This window comes from Eriocheir sinensis, chromosome 61 (genome assembly GCF_024679095.1).
Source record: "Eriocheir sinensis breed Jianghai 21 chromosome 61, ASM2467909v1, whole genome shotgun sequence".
Lineage (NCBI taxonomy): Eukaryota > Metazoa > Arthropoda > Malacostraca > Decapoda > Varunidae > Eriocheir > Eriocheir sinensis.
This window is the reverse complement of record NC_066569.1, coordinates 6669839-6692636: the sequence shown is the minus strand read 5'-3', so window position 1 is coordinate 6692636 and position 22798 is coordinate 6669839. Positions and strand designations below refer to the sequence as shown.

Genomic DNA, 22798 nt, shown 5'->3' with positions numbered 1-22798 from the left:
CAGAAGCACTTCATCCCATTCTTAGTCTCTTTCTGATGTCTATTTTTTGGGGGGTCTCAAGTGTTTCGTTCCGACCATTGTGTGTTGTCCTGATTATTATTAAACATCACCTTCGTTATCTTGGTATTCATCTTCAGGCTTATTTTCAGATCCTCTCCCTTGTACCCTCTTGTATCCTTGTCTACCACCAAGTAAATATGGAAAAGGTGAGAATATAAGATGAAAAAGTTGGGTGAAAGGAAATGGTGAAGATATAAGATGAAAAAGTTGAGTGAGGTGAAAATATAAGATAAAAAGTTGAAAGTGAAAGTGAAAGGTGAAAATCGTAGGGCCATACTTTCAAACATTTCGGGGCTTACACACTCACAATAGATAAGGGTTTCGTAGAGATTGTGGGAAGAATGTCCATGGGTAGGTTTTTGAGTCTAGTGATAGATTGACAAAGCTTTGGTAGAGGTTGTTGTGGGTAGTATTTCCATGGGTAGTTTTAAGAGCTTAGTAATAGTTTGACAAGACTGTGGTAGAGGTTGTTGTGGGTATTATTTCCATTGGTTGTTTGAAGAGCCTAGTGATAGTTTGACAAGACTATGGTAGAGGTTGTTGAGGGTAGTATTTCCATGGGTAGTTTTAAGAGCCTAGTAATAGTTTGACAAGACTGTGGTAGAGGTTGTTGTGGGTAGTATTTCCATGGGTAGTTTTAAGAGCCAAGTGATAGTTTGACAAGGCTTTGGTAGAGGTTGTTGTGGGTAGTATTTCCATGGGTTGTTTTAAGAGCCTAGTGATAGTTTGACAAGGCTTTGGTAGAGGTTGTTGTGGGTAGTATTTCCATGGGTTGTTTTAAGAGCCTAGTGATAGTTTGACAAGACTATGGTAGAGGTTGTTGTGGGTAGTATTTCCATGGGTTGTTTTAAGAGCCTAATGATAGTTTGACAAGGCTTTGGTAGAGGTTGTTGTGGGTAGTATTTCCATGGGTAGTTTTAAGAGCCTAGTAATAGTTTAACAAGACTTCTGCACCATGAACGTGAAAAAACACTCATGAGAACCCAACTACTCTCCTATGTGACATTTGGAAGTAGTTTTTGTGAAAGCCGGAAGCCTCTGAGAACACGGGCCTTACTGTCATACTGAACATTTCGGCGCCCAAAAGCACACACACATTTGACAAGGCTTTCGTATAGAAGTTTTGGGCATTTCCAGGTGTAGTTTTATGACCCTGATGGTAGCTTGACCCTTCTTCTGTACCATGAACCCCCCAAAAACACTCATTAAAACCCAACTACTATCCTTTGTGGCCTTTGAAAATAGGTGTTGTGTGAGCCGAAAGCGTCTCAATATACGGGCCTCAGCTCCCCTATTCTTACAGACAAGATATGGCAACTCCTCTCATAAGACACGGAACAATTAGTGAAAGTGTCAAAGCAGAGTGAGATACGCGGAAAGGAGGAACTAATTGTGTGTTAATAGTTTAATTATGGGCGAAAAGTGAGGTGGATAATGTCCCATAATCTTATTTCATCCTGAGAGAGAGAGAGAGAGAGAGAGAGAGAGAGAGAGAGAGAGAGAGAGAGAGAGAGAGAGAGAGAGAGAGAGAGAGAGAGAGAGAGAGAGAGAGAGAGAGAGAGAGAATCAAAGAAAGTAAGAAACGTGATAATATAAATCAGAAGAAGAATCAGAATCAGAATAAGAATAAGTATAAAAATGAAGTAGAAGAAGAAGAAAAAAGTATAAAAATGAAGTAGAAGTAGAAAAAAAAGTAGATGAAGAAGAAGGAGATATAAAAGAAGACGAAAAAGAAGGCAACAGATAGAAAAAAAAGAAGCAATCGATGGAGAAGACGAAAAAACAGAAAACCAAAACAATAAAACAAAGAACAGCTGTAATAAATAAGAGAAAGAATAATGATGACAATAATAAAAAAATAATAATATAGGATCAAGAGGAGGATCAGATAAGGGGTTTCAAAATATGGATCCCCCTTTCTTGAGGTTTAAATGCCACTGATAAGGCTCGTGTTGAAGGGTTTAGGTGTTTATAATGCTAATCTGATGTCACGTTGTCTATAGAGTGGATAGGGTACACGCACACACGCAGTCTCTCTCTCTCTCTCTCTCTCCTTTTTACCTCCTCCTCTTACGTTTTCTCTTCATTTTTTCTTCTTCTTTTTATCCTTTCACTGTAACTTATCTTCCCTCTCCTTTTCCTCCTCTTTTTCTCTTTCTCCTCCTCCTCCTCTGCCCCCTCCTCCTCCTCCTCCTCTTTCTTCTCTCCTTCACGTCTCCTTCTTCACCATAACCACGACATGACAGGAGGAGGAAGAGTAGGGGGAACGTGTAACTTGAGCTTGTTGACACACACACACACACACACACACACACACAGGTAACATAAAAAAATCTTACTATAATTTATTTTTTTTCCTTCGCGTTCAAAGAAAATTATTAATGAGACAAATTTCTCCTATAAACCAAATGAGGAAGAAGATGGTGATGAAGAAGAAGAAGAAGAAGAAGAAGAAGAAGATGATGATGAGAGAAATGGATAAGATGAAGAAGTAAAAGTAGAAGAAAAAAGATGAAGAGGATGACTGAGAAGAAGAAGAAACATATGGAAAAGAACAGAAGAGGAGGAGGAGGAGGAGGAGGAGGAGAAGGAGAAAATGAAGGAGACATCTTGCGTGTGGCCAAAGAGGATGAAGAAAACAACAACAACAACAAAAAAAAAACAAGACAAGTACAAGATATAAATATAAACGAAGAAGACGACAAACGAATAAAGATAAGTAAGAAAGAGAGAAGGAAGAAGAAAAATAAAAAGATTAGTAGAAGCACCAACATGAGGAGGAGGAGGAGGAGGAGGAGGAGAAGGAAGAAAAGGAGGAGGAGGAGGAGGAGAGGGAGGAAGGTCTCACATGTGCCTCCCCTCCCCCGCCTCCCGCCCCCCAACCAAACACCTTTCCTACCGAGGCTGGTGGCTGTCCTTAATTGTCTAGTTCTGTGGTGTGTGTGTGGCGCAGAAATAAACCAGCGCATGCGTACCGCCATGATAGCAGGCAACCCAGCACCTGTCCACCTGCCAACACCCCCCTAGCGCCCCCCTTAACCCCCCCTCCCTCATACTGACCCCCTCAACCCCCCTTCCCCACCTTCTTTAAAATCTCTACTGTACTTATTATTTCTTATCCAATCCTAGTGTGTTTAAGTATTTGATTGTGTACTCTTTAAGCCCCCCTAAACGCCCCCTCCCCCTCATTCTGACCCCCGCAACCCCCCTCTCCCCGCCTCCTTTAAAATCTGTACTGTACTTATTTTTTCTTATCCAATCCTAGTGTTTGAGTATTTGATTCTGTACTCCTTAAGCCCCCCCTAAACGGCCCATCCCACTCATACTGAACCCCTCAACCCCCCCCTCCCCACCTCCTTTAAAATCTGTACTGTACTTGTTATTTCTTATCCATTTCTCGAGTGACTATGTTTCTAATGTAGTGAGTGATTCTTTACCCTCCAACTCCCCTTCAACCGCTCCCCCATCCTGCTCCCCTCAACTCCTCCTCCTTCTCCTCCTTTAAAACCTACACTGTATTTATTCTTTCTTGTTCAGTCCTCGAAGTGATATCAGTCTTAAGGGTTTGATGTTCCTATATTAGTATGTATGTGATTCTTTACTCTCTAACTCCTCTTCAACCGCTCCCCCATCCTGCTCCCCTCAACTCGTCCTCCGTCCCCTCCCTTAAAACCTACACTGCACTTATTTTTCCTCGAGTGATATCAGTCTAAAACGATTTGATGTTCATGTTTTAGTATCCGATTCTTTATTCCCTAACTCCCCTTTAACTTTCCCGCCATACAGCTCCCCTCAACTCCTCCTCCGTCTCCTCCCTTAAAACCTACACAACACTTATTCTTCCTCGAGTGATATCAGTCTAAAACGATTTGATGTTCATGTTTTAGTATCCGATTCTTTACTCCATAACTCCCCTTTATGTCCCCCCCCCCCATACTGCTCCCCTCAACTCCTCCTCCTCCTCCTCCTCCCTTAAAACCTACACTGTACTTATTCTCTCTTATCGAATCCCAAGTAATATCAGTCTAAAGGGATTTGATGTTCCTGTTTTAGTATGTGATTCTTTACTACCTAACTCTCCCACTGACCCCCTCTCCCTCTTCCCCTCCTCCCTTCCTTAAAATCTTCAGTGTACCTATTCCATCTTATCTAATCTGAAGTGACATTATGAAGTGATTTGATGACCCTGTGTTTTAAGTCCGATTCCTTACCAATTAAATCCCCTTTGAGCGCTCCTCTTGACTCCTTAAACCCTCTTTATACCTCCTCTGTATTCATTCCCGCTTATCTATTTCTAAGTGCTATTATGTTTAAGCTTAATCCCTTTAAAAACAAATCTGATATCCCAGTTTGTCCCTGATTTATCACTCTTAAGACACCCCTGAAACCCTACTTAAACTCCCCCCTTGGCCCTCAACCTCTAAATCTACTGTAACCAATCCACCTATTTCACCTTTAAATGCTATAATCTTTAAGGTCAATCCCCTTAGAAAAGCAGAGTAAGTGTGTCCTGATACCCCCATTCAGCTCCTCGATCTCAAACTCATCCCTCTGTGTGTACGGTTAAGTTTTAGGCATACTATTGACCTTATGGGTGAAAAGGAGGGTATGGGGAGGGAGATTAGAGTGAGGAGGGATTACTAGCAGTGGGGAGAGGGGGTCAGGGTATTGAGGGGGCAGTGGGGGGTGAGGGAGGTAAGGGCATGTGTGTTTTGACCCGCTGAGTGCTATATGGAAGGAGTTTAAGGGTGAAAGAGTGTGTATCGGGGTGAGGTAGGGGTGAGGAGGGACCACGGGGAGTGCGGGGCGGGTGCCACGTCGCGGGAGGGGGCGTGAGGGGGGGCCAAAGGTGGGGAGATGCGTCTTGACCGGCTGGGTGAGAGGGAGAAAAGAGTTTGGGGAGAGATGATAGGAGGGGGACGGGGAGGGAGCTAACTCATTGGAGGGGGAGGAAAGGGAAAGGGGGAGAGAAGGGGGTCGAAGGGAGGGTTAAGGAGGAATGAGAGGAGGAGGAGAGGACGCAGGGGGTATGGAAGGGAGAGGAAGAGGTTGAGAAGGAGAGGAGGGGGAGGGGAAGATGAGGAGGGTGAGGGTGCCAAGTGCGAGGAGGAGGGGGGCAGTAAATGACGTGAGGGGAGGCGGGGGGGGCGTGGTGGCCGGCTGGTGCAGGAGGCAAGGGAGGCTGTGGGCGTGAGGGCGTTTAGTTGGGGCGCGGCAGCCCGTTGTGTCGGTGTCTAGGTTGTCTTCGTGAGCGAACAAGATGGCTGGTGACGAAGGTAATGGCTCTCATCCTTCTGCGCCTTCTTCTGTATTCACGCGCTCCCACGGGGTTCATTGAGCGCTATGACGGAGTTTATTGAGCGTTCTTTTAGTTATTATTTTCTATTTTATGATGTCTCCTGTTCTTGTACTTTTCCTTTCTATATGACGAAGGTATTGGCTCTCATCCTTCTGTGCCTTCTTCTGTATTCATGCGCTCCCACGGGGTTCATTGAGCGCTATGACGGAGTTTATTGAGCGTTCTTTTAATTATTATCTTCTATTTTATGATGTCTCCTGTTCTTGTACTTTTCCTTTCTATACGACGAAGGTAATGGCTCTCATCCTTCTGCGCCTTCTTCTGTATTCACGCTCTCACACGGGGTTCATTGAGTGCTTTGACGGGGCTTATTGAATGTTCTTTATTTGTTCTACTTTATAATGTTTCCTGTTCTTGTACTTTTCCTTTTCTATACAACGAAGGTAATGGCTTTTTCTTCTGCGCCTTCTTCTGTATTTACGCACTCCCACGGGGTTCATTGAGTGCTTTGACGAGGTTTACTGAATGTTCTTTATTTGTTTTACTTTATAATGTTTCCTGTTCTTGTACTTTTCCTTTTCTATACGACGAAGGTAACGGCTTTTTCTTCTGCGCCTACTTCTGTATTCACGCTCTCCCACGGGGTTCATTGAGTGCTTTGACGAGGTTTACTGAATGTTCTTTATTTGTTTTACTTTATAATGTTTCCTGTTCTTGTTTTATTTTCTATTCTATCCTTCTATCCTTCTGCGCCTCCTTCTGTATCCACGCGCTCTCACGGGGTGTTCTGAGCCCTATGACTGGGTATAATGGGCGTTCTTTCGAGGTTCTTCATGTATTTTTTTCAGTTTTCGTCTCTATTTTATGAAGTCTCTTGTTCTTGTTCTTTTCTACACAGCGATGGCCCTCTTCCTCTTCCTCCTCCTTCTGCATCTTTTGTACTCATAAGCTCATTCTCTCACAGGGTTCTATATGCGCTGTTTCCACTTTTTGCTTATTTTTCGGGGTTGTATTCTTCCGGAGTTCTTTCCACTGATTATCTCTTGTTCTTGTCATTCGGTTCTTTTATTTTCTATGCAATGATCCTCTTCCTCCTTCTCCTCCTCTTGACCTCTTGCGCTCTTTCGGGGTTCTTTCCGCTTATGACCTCTTGTTCCTCCTCTTCCTCCTTCTCTTTTTTCAGGATTTCCGTTTGTGTTATCCGCTGTCCCTATTCTTTTTCTGTTCTATACAAGGCAATGGCCCTCCTTCTGCACCTCCTTCTGTCTTCGTGTGTCTTAAGGGATTCTTTATGTTCTCTTTTGGAGTTTATTAAGCGCTTTTTTGTTTTTCCTTCTTGTTCCTCTTTTTCTTTTCTATACATCGAAGCTAATGGTCCTGATCCTTCTCCACCTTCTCTGTCTTGATGTGCTCTTCCTGGGTTTGCCATGAGCTCTTTTGGGGTTTATTTAGGTTTACTTGGGTTTACTCTTAACTTTTGGGGTCATTTCTACACTGTGACGTCCCCTGTTCTTCCTCATCCTCACCCATCTCTTTTTCCTCTTCTGCATTATTACACTTTTGGGGGGTTCAGTATACACGTTCTTTCAGGGTTCTAATGCCTAAATTCTTCCTGATTTTTTTCCTCCTTCCAAATGCTTCCAGTTGCCTTACGAATATCTGGTACTCCTGTTTTCTTTTTCTTCTTTTCTTCTAGGTGACTTTGACCCTTCTCTAAGTTATCTTTTTTTCCCGGTTCTTCATTGAGTTCTATTGTCTTCTTGGTGCCTTCTATCTTCTCTTACTTTGGTCAATGGATGGATTTTTTTTCATTCTTTTGTCTTTTTGGGTTCTTCCTATTTCCCCCCTGCTTTCTGGTGTCTTCCAATTGACCTTCTTATGCTTCCTCTTCTTGTTCTTTCTGTGTTTTTTTTGTCTTTATCCTCATCTTCTGTTCTTCTTTCTTTCTCTTTTCTTCCTGTTTTCGTTTATATCTCCTCTTTCTGCGCTCTTTTTCAATCTGTCCTCGTCTTATTTTTCTTTCGTTATATTTTCTTCCTGCCTCCTTATATCTTCCTGTTTTTGTTTATCTCTCCTCTTTCTGCGCTGTTTCCTTTTTTATATTTGCCTTCGTTTCTTGTTCTTCCTTCTTTCTATTTTCTTCCTCTTTCCGTTTCTCTCTTCCTTGTTTTCCTCCTTTTCCATTTTTTCTTCCTTCTCTGTTATTCATCCCTTTAGTTCCACGTCCTCTTCATCCTTCTTCTCCTCTTCCTCCATATAATTGCTCCTCTCTATCTTCCATTCTGTTCTTCTATATCACGCTTTTGTCTTCTCCCTCATTTTTCCTTCCTTCATTTTCCTCCTCCACTTCCTCCATCCTTCTACGCATCATCCTCTCTATCTTCCTTTCTGTTCTTCTATATCTTCGCTTTTGTCTTCTCCCTCATTTTTCCTTCCTTCATTTTCTTCCTCCACTTCCTCCTTCCTTCTACGCATCATCCTCTCTGGCTCCTCATCCTCCTACTTCTTCCTCCTATCTCTTCCTAAGCCTCTCATTCATCACCCTCTTCTTTTTTTTTTACCTCTTCTCCTCCTCTTCTTTCTCTCTTCCTTATATGGGGGGGCCGCCTACTCGCCGTTTTCTTTCAGGTTTTCAGGGCGACTAAAAAAGAAGATGGACAAATGATGATGATGATGATGATGGCGAAGAATATTTTTGTATCTTTATCTTCATCTTACTCACTCCCCCCTCCGACCCCTCTCCCCCCAATATCGATGATCAACTCGGCCCTGATTCAATTCCTCTTGGTGTTCGGTCTGACTTCTATTTATTTTTTCTTTATCCCACATTTTTTTTTCATATATTTGCTGTTTTTTTCACATTTTTTTCCGTTTTAATATTTTAGTTTCCTTTTAATCTTTTTTTTTTTGGTTTAACTTTCTTCGACTATTTTCTCTTTTTTTTCCATTTTTTTATTCTATTTTTATTTGCTTTCTTTTACACGTGTTAATAATTAGTTTTCGTGTTGCGGATCAGACCTTTTTTTTCACTTTTTAACTCACTTTTTTTCTTTTTCTTCATATGTCGTTAAAAATTAATGAGCCGTGTGATTCTCTTTTTGCTTTTCTTTACCTTAATTTCATACAGCATTATCATCTTTGTTCAGGCTGTTACTACTACTGCTACTACTACTACTACTACTACTACTACTACTACTACATCTACTACTGCTACTACTACTACTACAACAACAACACTTTACTTCTACTATTCATCTTTTCATCAACTATTTTCCACCTAGATTAAGATTATTCAACATTATTATCATTTAACTTTTTTTGCCTAACTTTTAATATTTAACTTTTATGTCTAATATTTTTTTTATAATTTCAGCTGCTCCCAGTTTGCTATTATTGCTATTATCACTTGCTATTGCCTATAAATATAATAATAATAATAATAATAATAATAATAATAATAATAATAATAATAATATCCTTTGTTCTTCAATTTACTTTTGCTATTATGATTTATATGTCCTTCTTATTTATCTATTTATTTATGTACCTATTCCCCCATTTATTTATTTCTTCATTTATTTATTCATTCAAGCCAGTGACCCACGTACACCCTCCCTGCGGGCCCCATCAATTTACGCCCGTTTTCTTTCCCGCTCCAAGTCATAAAAAACGGGAAGAGATTTGCAACTCAAGTGTAACATAAGTGTTTTAAGAGCTCACCATCCTCTTCCACCTCTAGTTAGGGATAAGGAAAGGAGGGAAACGAGGGGAAGAGAAGGGGAAATGAAGGGGGAAATGACGGGACTGTTAATAGAGAAGATGGGGAAAGGTTTAGCTGTTGAGAAAACTGATGAAAAGGAAAAATAAAGGGAGAATGGAAGAGTTTATTTAGAGAAAGAGGGAGGAGTGAAACGAGGGGAGAGGAATAAATAAGAAAATGGAAGAAGGAGAGAGACTTAATTGTTCAGAGGGGAAGTGAAGGAAGGGGAAATAAATAAAGGGGAATGGTAGAGGTTAGTTAAACATAAGAAAGGAGGGAAATAAATGAAGGAAATAGTGAGAAAGTTATTATCAAAGACTGTTAAAGAGAGGGAAAGAAGGGAAAAAGTTTGGTTATTAAGAGGTGAACTAAGGGAAGGGGAAAATAAATAAATGGGAATGATGAATATTAGATAAAGATAAGAAAGAAGGGAGATGAAGGGGGAATTGAGAGGAAACTTAATATATAGGACTGTAAATAGGGGAAAAAAAGGGGAAAGCTATATTTTTGAGAGAGAGCTGATGGAAAGGGAAAATTTTAAAGTAATTGCAGTTTGAGTTAAAAAAAAGAAAAATAAGAGGAAAATGATTGGAATGTTCTTATCCATGACTGTTAAGAGGAAAAAAATGATAAGGTTTATTTTTCTAAGAGAACTGAAGGAAGGAAAAATAAAGAAAAGAGAGAGGTATAATTTATCGGAGAGAGAGAGAGAGAGAGAGAGAGAGAGAGAGAGAGAGAGAGAGAGAGAGAGAGAGAGAGAGAGAGAGAGAGAGAGAGAGAGAGAGAGAGAGAGAGAGAGAGAGAGAGAGAGAGAGAGAGAGAGAGAGAGAGAGAGAGAGAGAGAATCAGGGTTAGCTCACGGAGGGGAGCCAAATAGTTTAAATATTCAAGAAACACAGACAAAATATACTGATAAACATTTACAAAACAAACAAATATGGGGAAGACAAAAATATCCTTCTCTTAAACTATGGTAGATAGATAGATAGATAGATAGATAGATAGATAGGAAAAATACGTATAAAGATAAGATAAAGAATAAATATAAATACACTAAAGATAAATTTGAGAATAAGAAGGAATAAAAACAGAGACAAGAGGAAAAGACAAGAATAATAGATATTTCAGAGAGAGAGAGAGAGAGAGAGAGAGAGAGAGAGAGAGAGAGAGAGAGAGTCACGCTCCTTCCCATATTAAGGAAATTCTGGCGGGAAAACAGAGAAGAGGATCCATCTTGTACACACTTTTGGCACCTCCTCCTCCTCCTCCTCCTCCTCTTCCTCCTCCTCTTTCGTCTTCCCGTCCACTTATCTGATTTTTACATTTTTCCTTCTTTATTTTTTTTCACTTCTTTACATATTTTCTCTACTTTTTTTTCTCTTATTTTTGTTCTTCCTCTTCTTCTTCTTCCTCCTCCTCCTCTTTCGTCTTTTCCAATTTGTTTATTTTCTGAAGATGACGTTAGTTAGTGCTACTGAGAGAGAGAGAGAGAGAGAGAGAGAGAGAGAGAGAGAGAGAGAGAGAGAGAGAGAGAGAGAGAGAGAGAGAGAGAGAGAGAGAGAGAGAGAGAGAGAGAGAGAGAGAATGACGATGATGGTTGACGACGATGATAATAATGATGATAATGATGATAATAATAATAATAATAATAATAATAATAATAATAATAATAATAATAATAATAATAATATGGAACTTTAAACAATATGATAAAATCAAAATACAGAAACTAATGGAAAATAAGGAGGATGAGGAAAAGGGAGAAGGGGGGGAGGGGGACCAGAAAGGGGGAGGGGAAGGAGGAATAGGAGGGAGAAGGGAATGCTTAACCTATTTAGGAGGGGGGGAGGGGGAAGAAAATGTTAGGGGGGAGGGGGAAGAAAATGTTAGGGGGGAGGGGGAGAGGGAAGGGGAGAGGGAGGAGGTAGAGGAAAAGAAAACTCTCTACTCTTCTAAATTTATCTCCAAATGACCACGAGGAGAGAGAGAGAGAGAGAGAGAGAGAGCGCAGGCTAAATGGGGAGACAAAAATGGAATGGGGGATGCTTTGGGAGGTAGCAGGAGGAGGAGGAGGAGGAGGAGGAGGAGGAGGAGGTTGGCAAGCTCTTCGCGTGTCCTATTTTCGACGTGGTAGTTTGGCAAAGGTGCAGAGGAGGAGGAGGAGGAGGAGGAGGAGGAGGAGAACAGATGGACGAGGAAGAGGAGGAGGAGTAGGTGGTGACAGATGTGGAAGGAATGATGGAAGGGCATAAAAATAATGATGGAACGAGAGAGAGAGAGGAACGAAGGAAGAGAGAGAGAGGAGTAGGAAGTGTGGGAGAGGAGAGGAGAAGGGGGGAAGGGAGGGAGAGAAGTTGAGATAGGTGAGGAAAAAATTGCTTTTGGCATGTTAGGAAAGGTACGAGGAAGGGAAGGGAAGGGAAGGGAAGGGAAGGGAAGAGAAGAGGGGAATGAAAGTGTAGGGATGGAATGTTCGGCCCTTCAATGGAGATTCTACCTTCATCCCCCCATCACCTCCACACCGCCCCCTCCCCCGCCCCCTTCCCGCCCCAGCCCAAGGGAAGGGTGAGTGAAGTGTGTAGCATACAAGGGTGATGGTGAGCCTCCCTTCCCCCCCTGCATAGCGTGGGTCACTGGCGCCCCCCATCCTTTGGAATTAACCCCCCTCGGGGCCGCGCGTGTACCCCCGCCCCCCTCACCCGTCTCCCTCTCCCTAACAAAGACAAGAAGAAGAAGAAGAAGAGCAAGAAGGAGAAGGAGGAGAAGAAGGAGGAACCTCCTCCCGAGCCTGAGCCCGAGCCTGAGCCCGAGCCCGAGCCCCAGCCTGAGCCTAAGCAGGACGAGGAGGCCTCGGATTGGTTCACTGATGCAACAGGTGAAAAATCCAAGGCTCCGGCCCCGGCCCCTAGCGAGACACCTAGCCAGGCCCCGGCCAGTAGTGACGCCCCGGCCCCGTCTAGCGAGGCCCCGGCCACCGCCAGCCCCGCACCGGAGGGGGACGAGCAGTCGTCCCGCCCCAAGCGTTTGGGCGAAACCGTCACCACCACCTGGCACGAAGGTCCGCCTGGCGCTGCCTGCCGCCCAGCACCGCCCCGCCACGCAGCTCCGCCTCGCCCCCCGGGGTGCTGCCCCCTGCCCCTGCCCCCCCGCAACCAGGAAGGCAGGAACAGGGGGCGGCTGTGGCCCCATGTGGCCACCACCCCGGGGGGCGGCAGCTGCCCCGGAGGCGTCCCATCCTTTTTACGCCCAGTCAAGGGACGCCCCCCGGGGCAGCCGGGGGCAGGCCGCTGCCAGGGACTCCTCCCCGGGGCCCCCCGGCGCTGCCCGCCCCCCAGCTTGCTCGGTAGTGGTTGGGTGCCGCTGTGCAGCGCGACTCCCGGGCACGCCGCCCCCAAACACCCCTGGCCCTCCTGAGGCCCCGCCCTAACCCCGGGGCTCACGGTGGCACCACACGCCCCGCAGCCCCGGAGGACGCCTAAACACCCCCACCCCCAGCCCCTGCTGCCGCCAGCCTGAGCCTCTGTAGTGTAGCGCCCGCCCCGCCCCGCCCCGCCGTATCCTGCCCCCCCCACCCCCGCTGCTGCAATTGGCAGTGCCGCTGCCTTGCCACAGCAACGCATGCGCTTACATGTCTGTCTGTCTTCCGTCCGTCTGTCTGTGACTGTTCTCTCTCTCTCTCTCTCTCTCTCTCTCTCTCTCTCTCTCTCTCTCTCTCTCTCTCTCTCTCTCTCTCTCTCAGCACACACAGCTTGAGCCACGTGTGTTTAGTAACGGTAGTCTTGCGTGTGTAGCGTAGTAAGTCTGTACTCATGTGTATACCCCATGTGTGTGTATGTTACGTGTATGCGTGTGCGTCAGTCAACGTTATGTGCACCCTCCCATTCATGTAAGTTCACCTCCCCCTCCTCTCTCTCTCTCTCTCTCTCTCTCTCTCTCTCTCTTCTTTCCTCCCTAAACAATTTCCCTCTTGCTTAAATCCCTTCCTTCCCTCCCTTTTTGTAAGCTTCTCCCTTGTTCCCTTCCTTTTCCTCTCCGTTTCCCCCCCCCCCCCACCCACCACCAGGCGGCTCTCATACTCCCTTAAAGAAAGAAAGAAAAAAAAAGAAAGGAATGAAGAAAAAAAAGAATGAAGAAAGGCAAACAGAAATACCGAGTCGACGAAACTGACTGAATTAACTAACCATACTGACAATTAGAATCAGTCAGTCAGTCAGTCAGTCCGTCAATCAGTCAACGATATTTTTACCATCACTATTCTTTTTTTTTTTATAAATTAGCATACATCTTAACATTAGTGATTTTATTTTTTACCTACTAACTTGATTTGTTTTCTAGTAGGTTAGTGAAGGTAGTTTTGATCCGTTGGGAAGTAAAGATGTATGACCTTACTGTATTCTTTACTCGGTCTACTAACACATTTAATTTGTTTATTTTTTATTTTAGTTTAGTTTTATTTGTCTGTTGATTCTGATTTGTTTATTTTTTAGTTTAGTTTAGTTTTATTTGTCTATTAATTCTGATTTTATTTGGGGGAGTTACTGACCCAAATTATAGAAAAAAATAAGAAAAAAAATATATAGTGCATAGACCTGTCTGTATTTACTGTGTGTGTGTGTGTGTGTGTGTGTGTGTGTGTGTGTGTGTGTGTGTGTGTGTGTGTGTGTGTGTGTGTGTGTGTGTGTGTTATTTCCATGGGACGGTGTGGTACCCCTTTTTATTTACTTCCTCCCCTTCCCTTTATCCCCTTTTCATTTTCCTCACTCCTTCCTTTCTTTCCTTTTACCCCCTCTTCCCTAACCTAACCCATTCTCTACTCCCCCTCCCCCCCACACACAAACCTAAACTCACCTTCTCTTACCCTCCCCTCCACTTTTTATTTACTTTCTCTCCTTCCCCTTATCCCCTATTCATTTTCCTCACTCCCTCCCTTCTTTCCTTTTAACCCCTCTTCCCTATCTTCTTTCCTAACCCATTCTCTACTCCCTCCCCACACACACCTAACCTCACCTCTTACCCTCCCCTATTCTTTTACTTGCGTCCTCCATTCTCTCTTTACCTCACACCTAACCCAATCTCTCAAACACATACACACCTGTAATAACACTCTCTTACCTATACGTTTTTCTACCCTTCTTTCTCCCAATCCTTTCGTCCTCCGTTCCTAAGATCACACCCACAAAGTTTCAAACACACATACACCCATTCCTTTTCTAATCTGAACCATCATTTTCTTCGTTTCCTCTTTATTCTTCTTTCTGTCCTCCTTTCCTTCCTTACTTCACACCCACCCACCGTCCTGACCCACTCTCTAACACACACACAAGCACCCAGTCCTCTAACCCATACCTTTTTTCTACCCTTCTCTCTCCTTTTCCTTCTCTTCTCCCTCAATTCCTTACCTCACACTCACGCACCGTCCTACCCCGCTCTCTCAAACACACGCACCCAATCCTCCTCTAATCTGACTTCCCCGTCGCCAGAACCCACCGGGGAGGAGACGCAAGCAGCGGAGGAGGCCCCAGCTCAAGGGGGGATGCCCGAGGACGCCATGGAGCCCCCACCGGCGCCGAAGAAGAAGCCCAAGTTCTTCGTCCACTGGAACAGGCGCAAACCCCGCTTCTACGACTACAACTGGGACTACGGCGACAACTACTACAGCAACCTTGTCAAATACATGGACAACCGCTCTGGAGGTAATGGGGTGGAGGTTGCGTTGCTGGGAAGGCTGAGTGGTGGATGGCGTGAGGTTTGGTGGATGCTGTTATGGAGGTTGTGTTGCTGTGAGGTCGAGTTCTTGTGGTGCATGTTGCGTGGTGTGGAGGTTATGCTGTTCTAGAGGGAGTGTTATGGGGTTTGATTGTGTCGCTGTGTTGTTTTGTGTTGTGGGTGGGTGTTGTGGGACTAGTATCGTGGTGTGAGACGACTTTGAGTTGTGTTGTGTGACTAAGTTTGTATTCTTGTATGATATTCTTTACTGTGCTGTGTGATCCTGTTCTGGGTTTGTGTTGCAGAGAATCAGTTGTGCAATTGTGCTGTGGTTGTTTTGTGTTGTGGGTTTGTGTTGTGAGACTGTGTTATGAGTTGGACTGAGGTGAGAGCTCTGTCTGTCTATTATTTTTTTGTTTTTAAGTCTCTCTCTCATCAGTTCTTGCCCTCGGAACAGTCCCCCCTTAGTCAGTTTGTTGGTGGAGTTCAATTCCCCCTCGGAGGATTCAGCAACCCCCCTCATTCAGTAAGGTCAGCCGCGTTCTCCCCTCCACCTCCCCTTGTCTCCCCTTTTCTCCCCCTTCTCAGAGCTATAGATATCTTCTTCGCCGCATTAGATTATCTTCAATCCCTTTTTGTGAGGTCAGTTAAGGTTATAAAAATGTCATTGTGTAGTTACTGAAGGTCAAAGTCACTCTTCCCCCTCCTCCTCCTAGCCCTTGACCACTTAGAACAGGGTCAATAGTGTATGATTTATTTATGGTCATTTGTTATTGTTGTGTTATTATTATTGTTTTGCGGTTCTGTGCTTGTTTACCCATAGCGGGATCAGGTTATTGATAGTGACAGTAGTAGTTGTAGTAGTAGTAGTCGTAGTAGTAGGGACAATGCCAGCGGTAGCTCCATGCCCCGGGAACCATGCACTGCCCGCGCCCGATGGTGAGGCGCGGGCAGGCGAGTGTGTGTCTTGTGATCCCTTGTAGTAAAGCCGCCTTTCCGTTGCAGTGATGCGCGGATCCGCCGTTTCAGATATACCCCGTCGCATGGCCTTCGCCGAGCGCGGCATCCGCAGCAACGTGCAGCGCCGCGCCACGCCCGACACCCGCACCGCCAACCTGCTCGACGATGTGCGTAAGTCCATCAGGAACTTCGAGCTGTCCCAGAAGACCTACATGAAGTAAGGCCCCGTCCAGCCCCGCCCCGCGCTGCCCGCCCCGCCCCGCCGCCCCTGCCCCACAAGACCACCACCACCGCGGGCCCGACTCATCCCGCCTCGGGAAGACAGGACCCGCGGCGGGCAGGGGCGCGGCGCCTGTGCCAGGGACGAGGCCGCCGTCACCAGGGGCGAGCACCACCACCACCACCAGCAGGCCACCACCCGCATGGCCTCTTTCCAGTCAACTGTTGCCAGCGTAACGACGTCTGTCTTCTCGTGGACGTGACGACTCCACTCTGTCTGTCTCTCTTCCTGTCTATCCGTCTGTCTGTCACGACGCAGCGGCCCCCTGCTGCTGTCGCTTCTTCCCGCCCTCTGTACGTGCCCACCACTGTTGGGCGTGCGTACGTGTGTGTGTATGTGTGAGTGTGTGTGCAAGAGTGTGTGCGTGTGTGTGTACCTGTGCGGTGAGCGTCTGTGGTGAGGGCGTCAGTCAGCGCAGCTCAGTTCGCCCAAGAACCGCGTGAGGGCGGTGGGGCGACGCGTCCCCGGCACCCCAGCCCCGTGGGGCACGCCGCCCCCTGCCCCGCCTGTCAGCCACCCCACCTCCCGCACCTCCGGGGGGCGGGGAAGGGGCCAGGGCTCCCCTGGACCAGCGGCCGCGGCTCGCCGTGACCCGGGGTCCTCGGGGCCGCCAGTGGCCCGCCGCAGCCCGCCCCCCGCCATCGCCTCGCCAACGACCGACTGCCGCGCCGCGCCGAGGTGCCCCACTCACAGCGAGGGGGTGGCGCCCCCTCACGCCACGACAACCACTCCATCATAATTATGTAAAGTGAAGGACATCTTTCATATAAAACATCAACATCAGCATGTGTTTCCTTTTCCTCCCAATCTCGACACACACACACACACACACACACACACACACACACACACACACACACATCTTTCCTTATACGCTATACCCTTATATAAATTTATACAATAATTGTTACATTTCTCAGATGACGATTGTGAAAGTATGAAGCATGCAACAGGAGAGAAAAAAAAATGTAACTAGGCTAGTCTGTGTACATTCGCGGCAAGATAATTCCGTCTTCCATATTAAGCAGTTGATCAGTAGAGTGGAATATATACCACATTAATCTGTGTAGCAATGGCACTCACAAATTTGAAGACATATGTGACAAAATGGTCTGAGAATCGGGACAGTACGAGCCCGGTTCAATCCTCAACAAATACGATTAGGTAAGAACAACAAGAAAGGTAAGAACATCAGCACAATCATTGCTACTCACCGTCACCCTGATATGACACACCCTGATGACTGCCCCGCCCCGCCCCGCCAAGAAGCAACACCACAAACAGTCTCAACGCCTAACAAAAACAAGACTAACCCGCCAAGGATCAACTTTTTCCCCTTTCCTACTTTTTCTCCTAAACACTCTCCCTCACAGAAGCTTCCAGTCACCCCCAGCAACACAAGCACCGCTCACACACCACTAACAAATACCGGAAAACATTACAAAGAGGAGATAAACACGATAAAACACTACATCATTTACTTACCCTGAGAAAACGAAGAATGAAGGGGAGGACGAAAGAACGGGAAATCACCCAATGTGAACCAGTTTCCCCGGCATTTAATTCTCCTCCTGGCTAGGTCTTGCTTTCACTATCACTGTCTATCGCACAATCACTTTCTCATGTATTTCTCGGGTGGGTAAAAAGTACTGAAAGGTATCTATTTTCAGCGTAAGAGGGATTATTACTGACTCACTTTCTCCGTGTGTCCACCTGCAGGTCACCGCCGTAATGCAAACAAACCGAACTTGAGTGATCTGTTTCCCGACTTCCACTATTTTTTTTACCCTTATTTCGTTATTTTAATCTCCATAGGTGATGATTTAGGTTAGGTTACATTAGGATAGGTAGAATAATGTCTAAGGTAAAAATTCGTAGTCTTGGTTTATTTCATTACAAGACGAGTAGGTGATGAAAAGAACATTGATTTTGAACGTGGAATGAAGAACACAAATTATAGCCTAGTATCTCCTACTTCTGATTTTAATTCAGCCCATATTCCTTCTCTTCCCCAATTTACATTCAATTACCAGGCGTGTTATGTCGAAAGAGAACATTCATAAAAGTGTGACAGGAAGGGAGCACAATATATAGCCTAGTTACATTTTCTTTCTCCTTTTATTATGCACATTCTTTCTACTTTCACAATCGTTCTCACAGAAATATAACTTTCTCTGAGGGTATGGCATTAAATGAGACGGAAGTAAAGCAAACAGGTTGAGTAGGTTCATTAGCACTGCTCTGGCTTAGGTACTGTATATATTTTTCAAGTATAAACTATCTCAATCATACAAGACGAAGAGCAAATCTGATAACTTTTATATAACTGTCTGAGGGTACAGCGTGTAACAGAAATAGAAGGTTCAATAAGCCCACTGACACTGCTCTAGTTCTTAAAAATCACTGTGTCTAAATCTTTTGCTATGATTACCAATAGTCTACTTATTGCTATGACTTCCGATACAACGTTCCAGTAGCGAGTCTAAAAACGATGCTTCCTCATAATTATGGCAAACGCTTCCTTCCTCTACCCCTGGCCCGTTTATCGTGACAGCATCAAGTGGACAGCTGCGTCATTAATTAAGGTAGTTATCAATCAATTATAACGTTATGATGAAAAAAAAGTATATCTGCCCATCTTTTTCTCTTAGTCAGGGTTACCTCACCAATTTTGATAGTATTAGTATCAGCATGAACCAGAACATGTAACCAGGTGAAAACAAAATGCACTTGGAACTAATATTAAGAGTATTTTTTCACATAGACAGAAATCAACAGGAACCAGAAAGCGTAGCAGGAGTGAATTAAATGAATTATACAAAGAGAAGACATTTTCTCTCTCATGTGGGAAGAGGTACCATACCAAAATTTAGAGTATTGGTACTAACACGAATCTGAGCACTTACTAGGTGAATAATATAACATACTAAGAACCGATTTCATAGTCCAACACAGTGGCTTTGTAATCGCTCGAACCAAATTCTTCAATTTTGCACTCCATAATAGTTAGGTTTTCGATGCAAGACCAATAACACAAGAGACTTCCCGTACGGTTTCCTCAAATTTCTTAACTTAAATGTGAACGCAAACCACTACACAAGGAATTTTCGAACTCTTTGGTATTAGTTTGGAGGCTTACTGACCCATCATGGCAAACTGTGAAAGTGGGCCAAGGAAAAGACTATATTTTTCCATGTGGGCAGAGATACCACATCTACATTTTTATATTATTAACACCAAGACGAACCAGAAAACGTACCAAGTGAGATTAAAAGGTATCATACTAAGAACAGACGATATATTCAGTCAGCCATTATTTCGATAATAATTTCAATCACACTTTTCTCGATTAAGCAACTTTTTTTTATATCGTAATGTTCAGTGCGGTTTTCCTTAATCGGATAGATATGACATTTTATATCATCTGTTTCGAAATAATTTGATAAGTGTCTTACATTTTATATCATCTGTTTCGAAATAATTTGATAAGTGTCTTACATTTTATATCATCTGTTTCGAAATAATTTGATAAGTGTCTTGCATTTTATATCATCTGTTTCGAAATAATTTGATAAGTGTCTTGCATTTTATATCATTAGTTTCGTATCACATTCAAGGAAGTACTGATAAGATTATTATTATTATTATTACTTTTTAGATGCTGACTTTAGCGCACGTAGGCTATCCTGAGGGGTCTCTTGGTCGACCCCAGTCCGTTGGCAGCGCAGGCGAATTTAATTTATAGTGACTTCAATAACTTCTTTAGCCCATGCTGAAGTTGGGGCTGATTGAAGATCTGGGCACCATGTGGGATATTTTCCGCCACTCGGAGATGGTTGAAAAATCAGTGTGTTTCGGTGGGACTCGAACTTGGGTTCACGGACTCACCACGCCCGGACGCTGAACCCTCGACCATAGTCTCCCTAACACATCCATATTCAATATCGTCCTCATATCTCTCTCTCTCTCTCTCTCTCTCTCTCTCTCTCTCTCTCTCTCTCTCTCTCTCACTTCCACAAACAGGACCTGTTATCTCTTATCCTCCTCCTCCTCCTCCTCCCTCCCTTCCTTTCCCAGTTTCTTCATAAATATCCGCTTCGTTACACTTGTTTTTTCCTGTTTAATCTCTCTCTCTCTCTCTCTCTCTCTCTCTCTCTCTCTCTCTCTCTCTCTCTCTCTCTCTTTATATCTCTAGGCAAGAGAGAGAATTTCCATCACCTGTACCCCAGACTTCTTTTTACGTAAACAGGTGAGGTAAGTCAGGAGAGAGAGAGAGAGAGAGAGAGAGAGAGAGAGAGAGAGAGAGAGAGAGAGAGAGAGAGAGGTCACAAAGTACGCGTTTTATGATACGTCTCGCTCTCTCTCTCTCTCTCTCTCTCTCTCTCTCTCTCTCTCAGAAAACAATATATCAACTAGTATTTTTAAAGGGATACATAAGGGTAGGTGGGTAAAAGAGGGCCATTTAAGGCAGGTGAGGCTCACTTAATTAACAGGTAGATTTTAGGTACAGGTGATTGACCCGAAGAGAGAGAGAGAGAGAGAGAGAGAGAGAGAGAGAGAGAGAGAGAGAGAGAGAGAGTTGGAAGATGGTACAGGTGATCTATTTTTTTTATCTCTTTTACTTTCATCCTACGAAGAAGAATAAAGAAAAAAAGTATGTCAATAAGAGACGAGATGAAAGGGAAAGGAAACGGGAAATCTTATTCACCTTATTATTACTCTTATTATTATTATTATTATTATTATTATTGTTGTTGTTGTTTGTTGTTGCTATTTAAGATGGTCGTAAACTAAGTCTCATTTAAGGTCATTTTCACACTCAAATTTGTGGTCTTCTCACGGACATACACACACACACACACACACACACACACACACACACACACACACACACTCCAAGGTAAAAATGACTGTACATCTTTCTTCCCTCACTTTCTTCCTACGTCCTTCCTTCCTTCATTTTCTTCCTCCTTCACCGTTCCCTGTCACCCTGTCTCCTCCTCTTCCTCCTTCTCTCTCTTCTCTACTTCTCCCCTTTCCTTTCCTCCCTCCCTTCCTCTCCTCCTACTCCTTCCTTCCTTCTCCTTATCCCTTCCTTCCTGTTTGAGTCAACTATAAAGAGATATTTTCATAGTTCGTGCGATACGTTTCCAACTGTCCTCCTCTTCCGTCTCCTAAGCTTTCTCCTCCTCCTCCTCCTCCTCCTTCTCTCTCTTCTTATCCTCATCGTCCTCTTTGTTCATCTTCAAAACCTTTCATTAGCCTGCTCCTCCTCCTCCTCCTCCTCCTCCTCCCCTTTCTTATCCTAATAGCCCTCTTTGCCTTTGTCTTTTAATTCTTCATATGACCTTCAAAGGGTTCCTTAACCTCCTCCTCCTCCTCTTCTTTTTCCTCTTCCTCCTCCTCCTCCTCCTCTTCTTCAAGGTGTATCTGGTTTACTTAAGAAACTCCAGGATTCCCCACAAGGTGATATTTATGTATATGTGTGTGTGTGTGTGTGTGTGTGTGTGTGTGTGTGTGTGTGTGTGTGTGTGTGTGTGTGTGTGTGTGTGTGTGTGTGTGCTTTGTTTTTATACTGTTTTATATAATCCTGTTTAAAATTATACAAAACGTAAAAATGTGAGTTTCCTTGACTTTCTCTCCCTGGTGTCTGTCTGTTTGTTTATCTGTCTACATTATGTACTAACATACATACAAAACATTCAAACATGCACATAGCAGATGAACCTCCATCTTCAGATCATCCGTGAAAATCCCAAAATTTCGAAATATACGAGAATAAAAACGAAATTCAAAACTATAGCAATACGTATCTACATGAATAAACACTTCCAAGAATAAATGCGTATTATTCTGTATTTAACTTTACACACATCACTATCTGACTTCCGCCTTCTCACATTGAGCAATACCGCAAACTGGTGATGGGCCCGTGAGACAAATGCGAGTGTTCCCTTCGAGAAGAAAAAATTCTATAAGGAAGGAAGAATCATCGAGTAATACTGTTCTTCTTCATCTTGACAGCTTGAAAGAGTAACTATGTCTGTTTCTCTCCTCGTCTGTCTGCCTGTCTGTCTGCCTATATAAAATACAAACACATATACAAAGACAATGGTATTCCCTACAAGGAGAGGAGTACGAAATAATCCATTTAAAACAGTGTTCTTCTTCATCTCGATAGCTTTTACCTATGATGTGCCCACAAGATAAAGGCGAAAAAAAGACAAATTAAAAGGAAGAAGGAAAGAAGGAAGGAAGGAAGGAAGGAGGGAGGGAAGGAAGGAACGATCATTATCTCAGCATTCTTCCCACAAGGTAAGGAACGAAGGAGAGCACAAATCTAAAAGGAAGAAGAAAGGAAGGGAGGAGGAAAGGATCATTTACCAGTATACCTCATCTCTTGACAATTTTTACCTAAAGTTCCCGTAGACAAAAGAGCGAAGAAGACAGATCTAGTAGAAAGGGAGAAACATAATTTGGCAATATTGTTCTCTCTCTTGACAACTTTTATCCAGTGTGCATAATAAGGTCGATGTCATTGAGGTTGTGGCTAGAATGGCCTTCCTGACGTCACGCATATGCAAAAGGGTTCGAACCGCTTCACCACACCACTTCCATGGCTTCGCTCTCTAACTCACCAGACCAACGCACCTCACATGATCTTACAGCGTTCACGAGTTACAATGGGAATAATTGTTATGTTGGTGTGTTGCAAGTTTCACAAGATAAGCAT

General features: G+C 44.1%; 1 protein-coding gene and 1 long non-coding RNA gene across 3 annotated transcripts; both read left to right on the top strand.

Annotated features, from left to right (window-relative positions):
• Positions 1 to 5201: 5201 nt before the first annotated feature.
• Positions 5202 to 16848, top strand: LOC126986280 (flightin-like). 2 transcript variants are annotated; one of them, XM_050842244.1, is made up of 4 exons: positions 5202 to 5336; positions 11842 to 11994; positions 14600 to 14812; positions 15831 to 16848. In XM_050842244.1, exons 1-4 carry the CDS (start codon positions 5321 to 5323, stop codon positions 16004 to 16006), a joined length of 558 nt encoding a protein of 185 aa, XP_050698201.1. In that variant the 5' UTR covers positions 5202 to 5320; the 3' UTR covers positions 16007 to 16848. The 2 variants fall into 2 exon arrangements, with proteins under 2 accessions (XP_050698201.1, XP_050698202.1); XM_050842245.1 differs by having other exon boundaries at positions 5306 to 5336; positions 15855 to 16848.
• On the top strand, positions 5343 to 10707 carry LOC126986281 (uncharacterized). The gene is made up of 2 exons (XR_007739484.1): positions 5343 to 5493; positions 5651 to 10707. It is a non-coding gene; the product is annotated as an uncharacterized LOC126986281 (long non-coding RNA).
• Positions 16849 to 22798: the final 5950 nt, after the last annotated feature.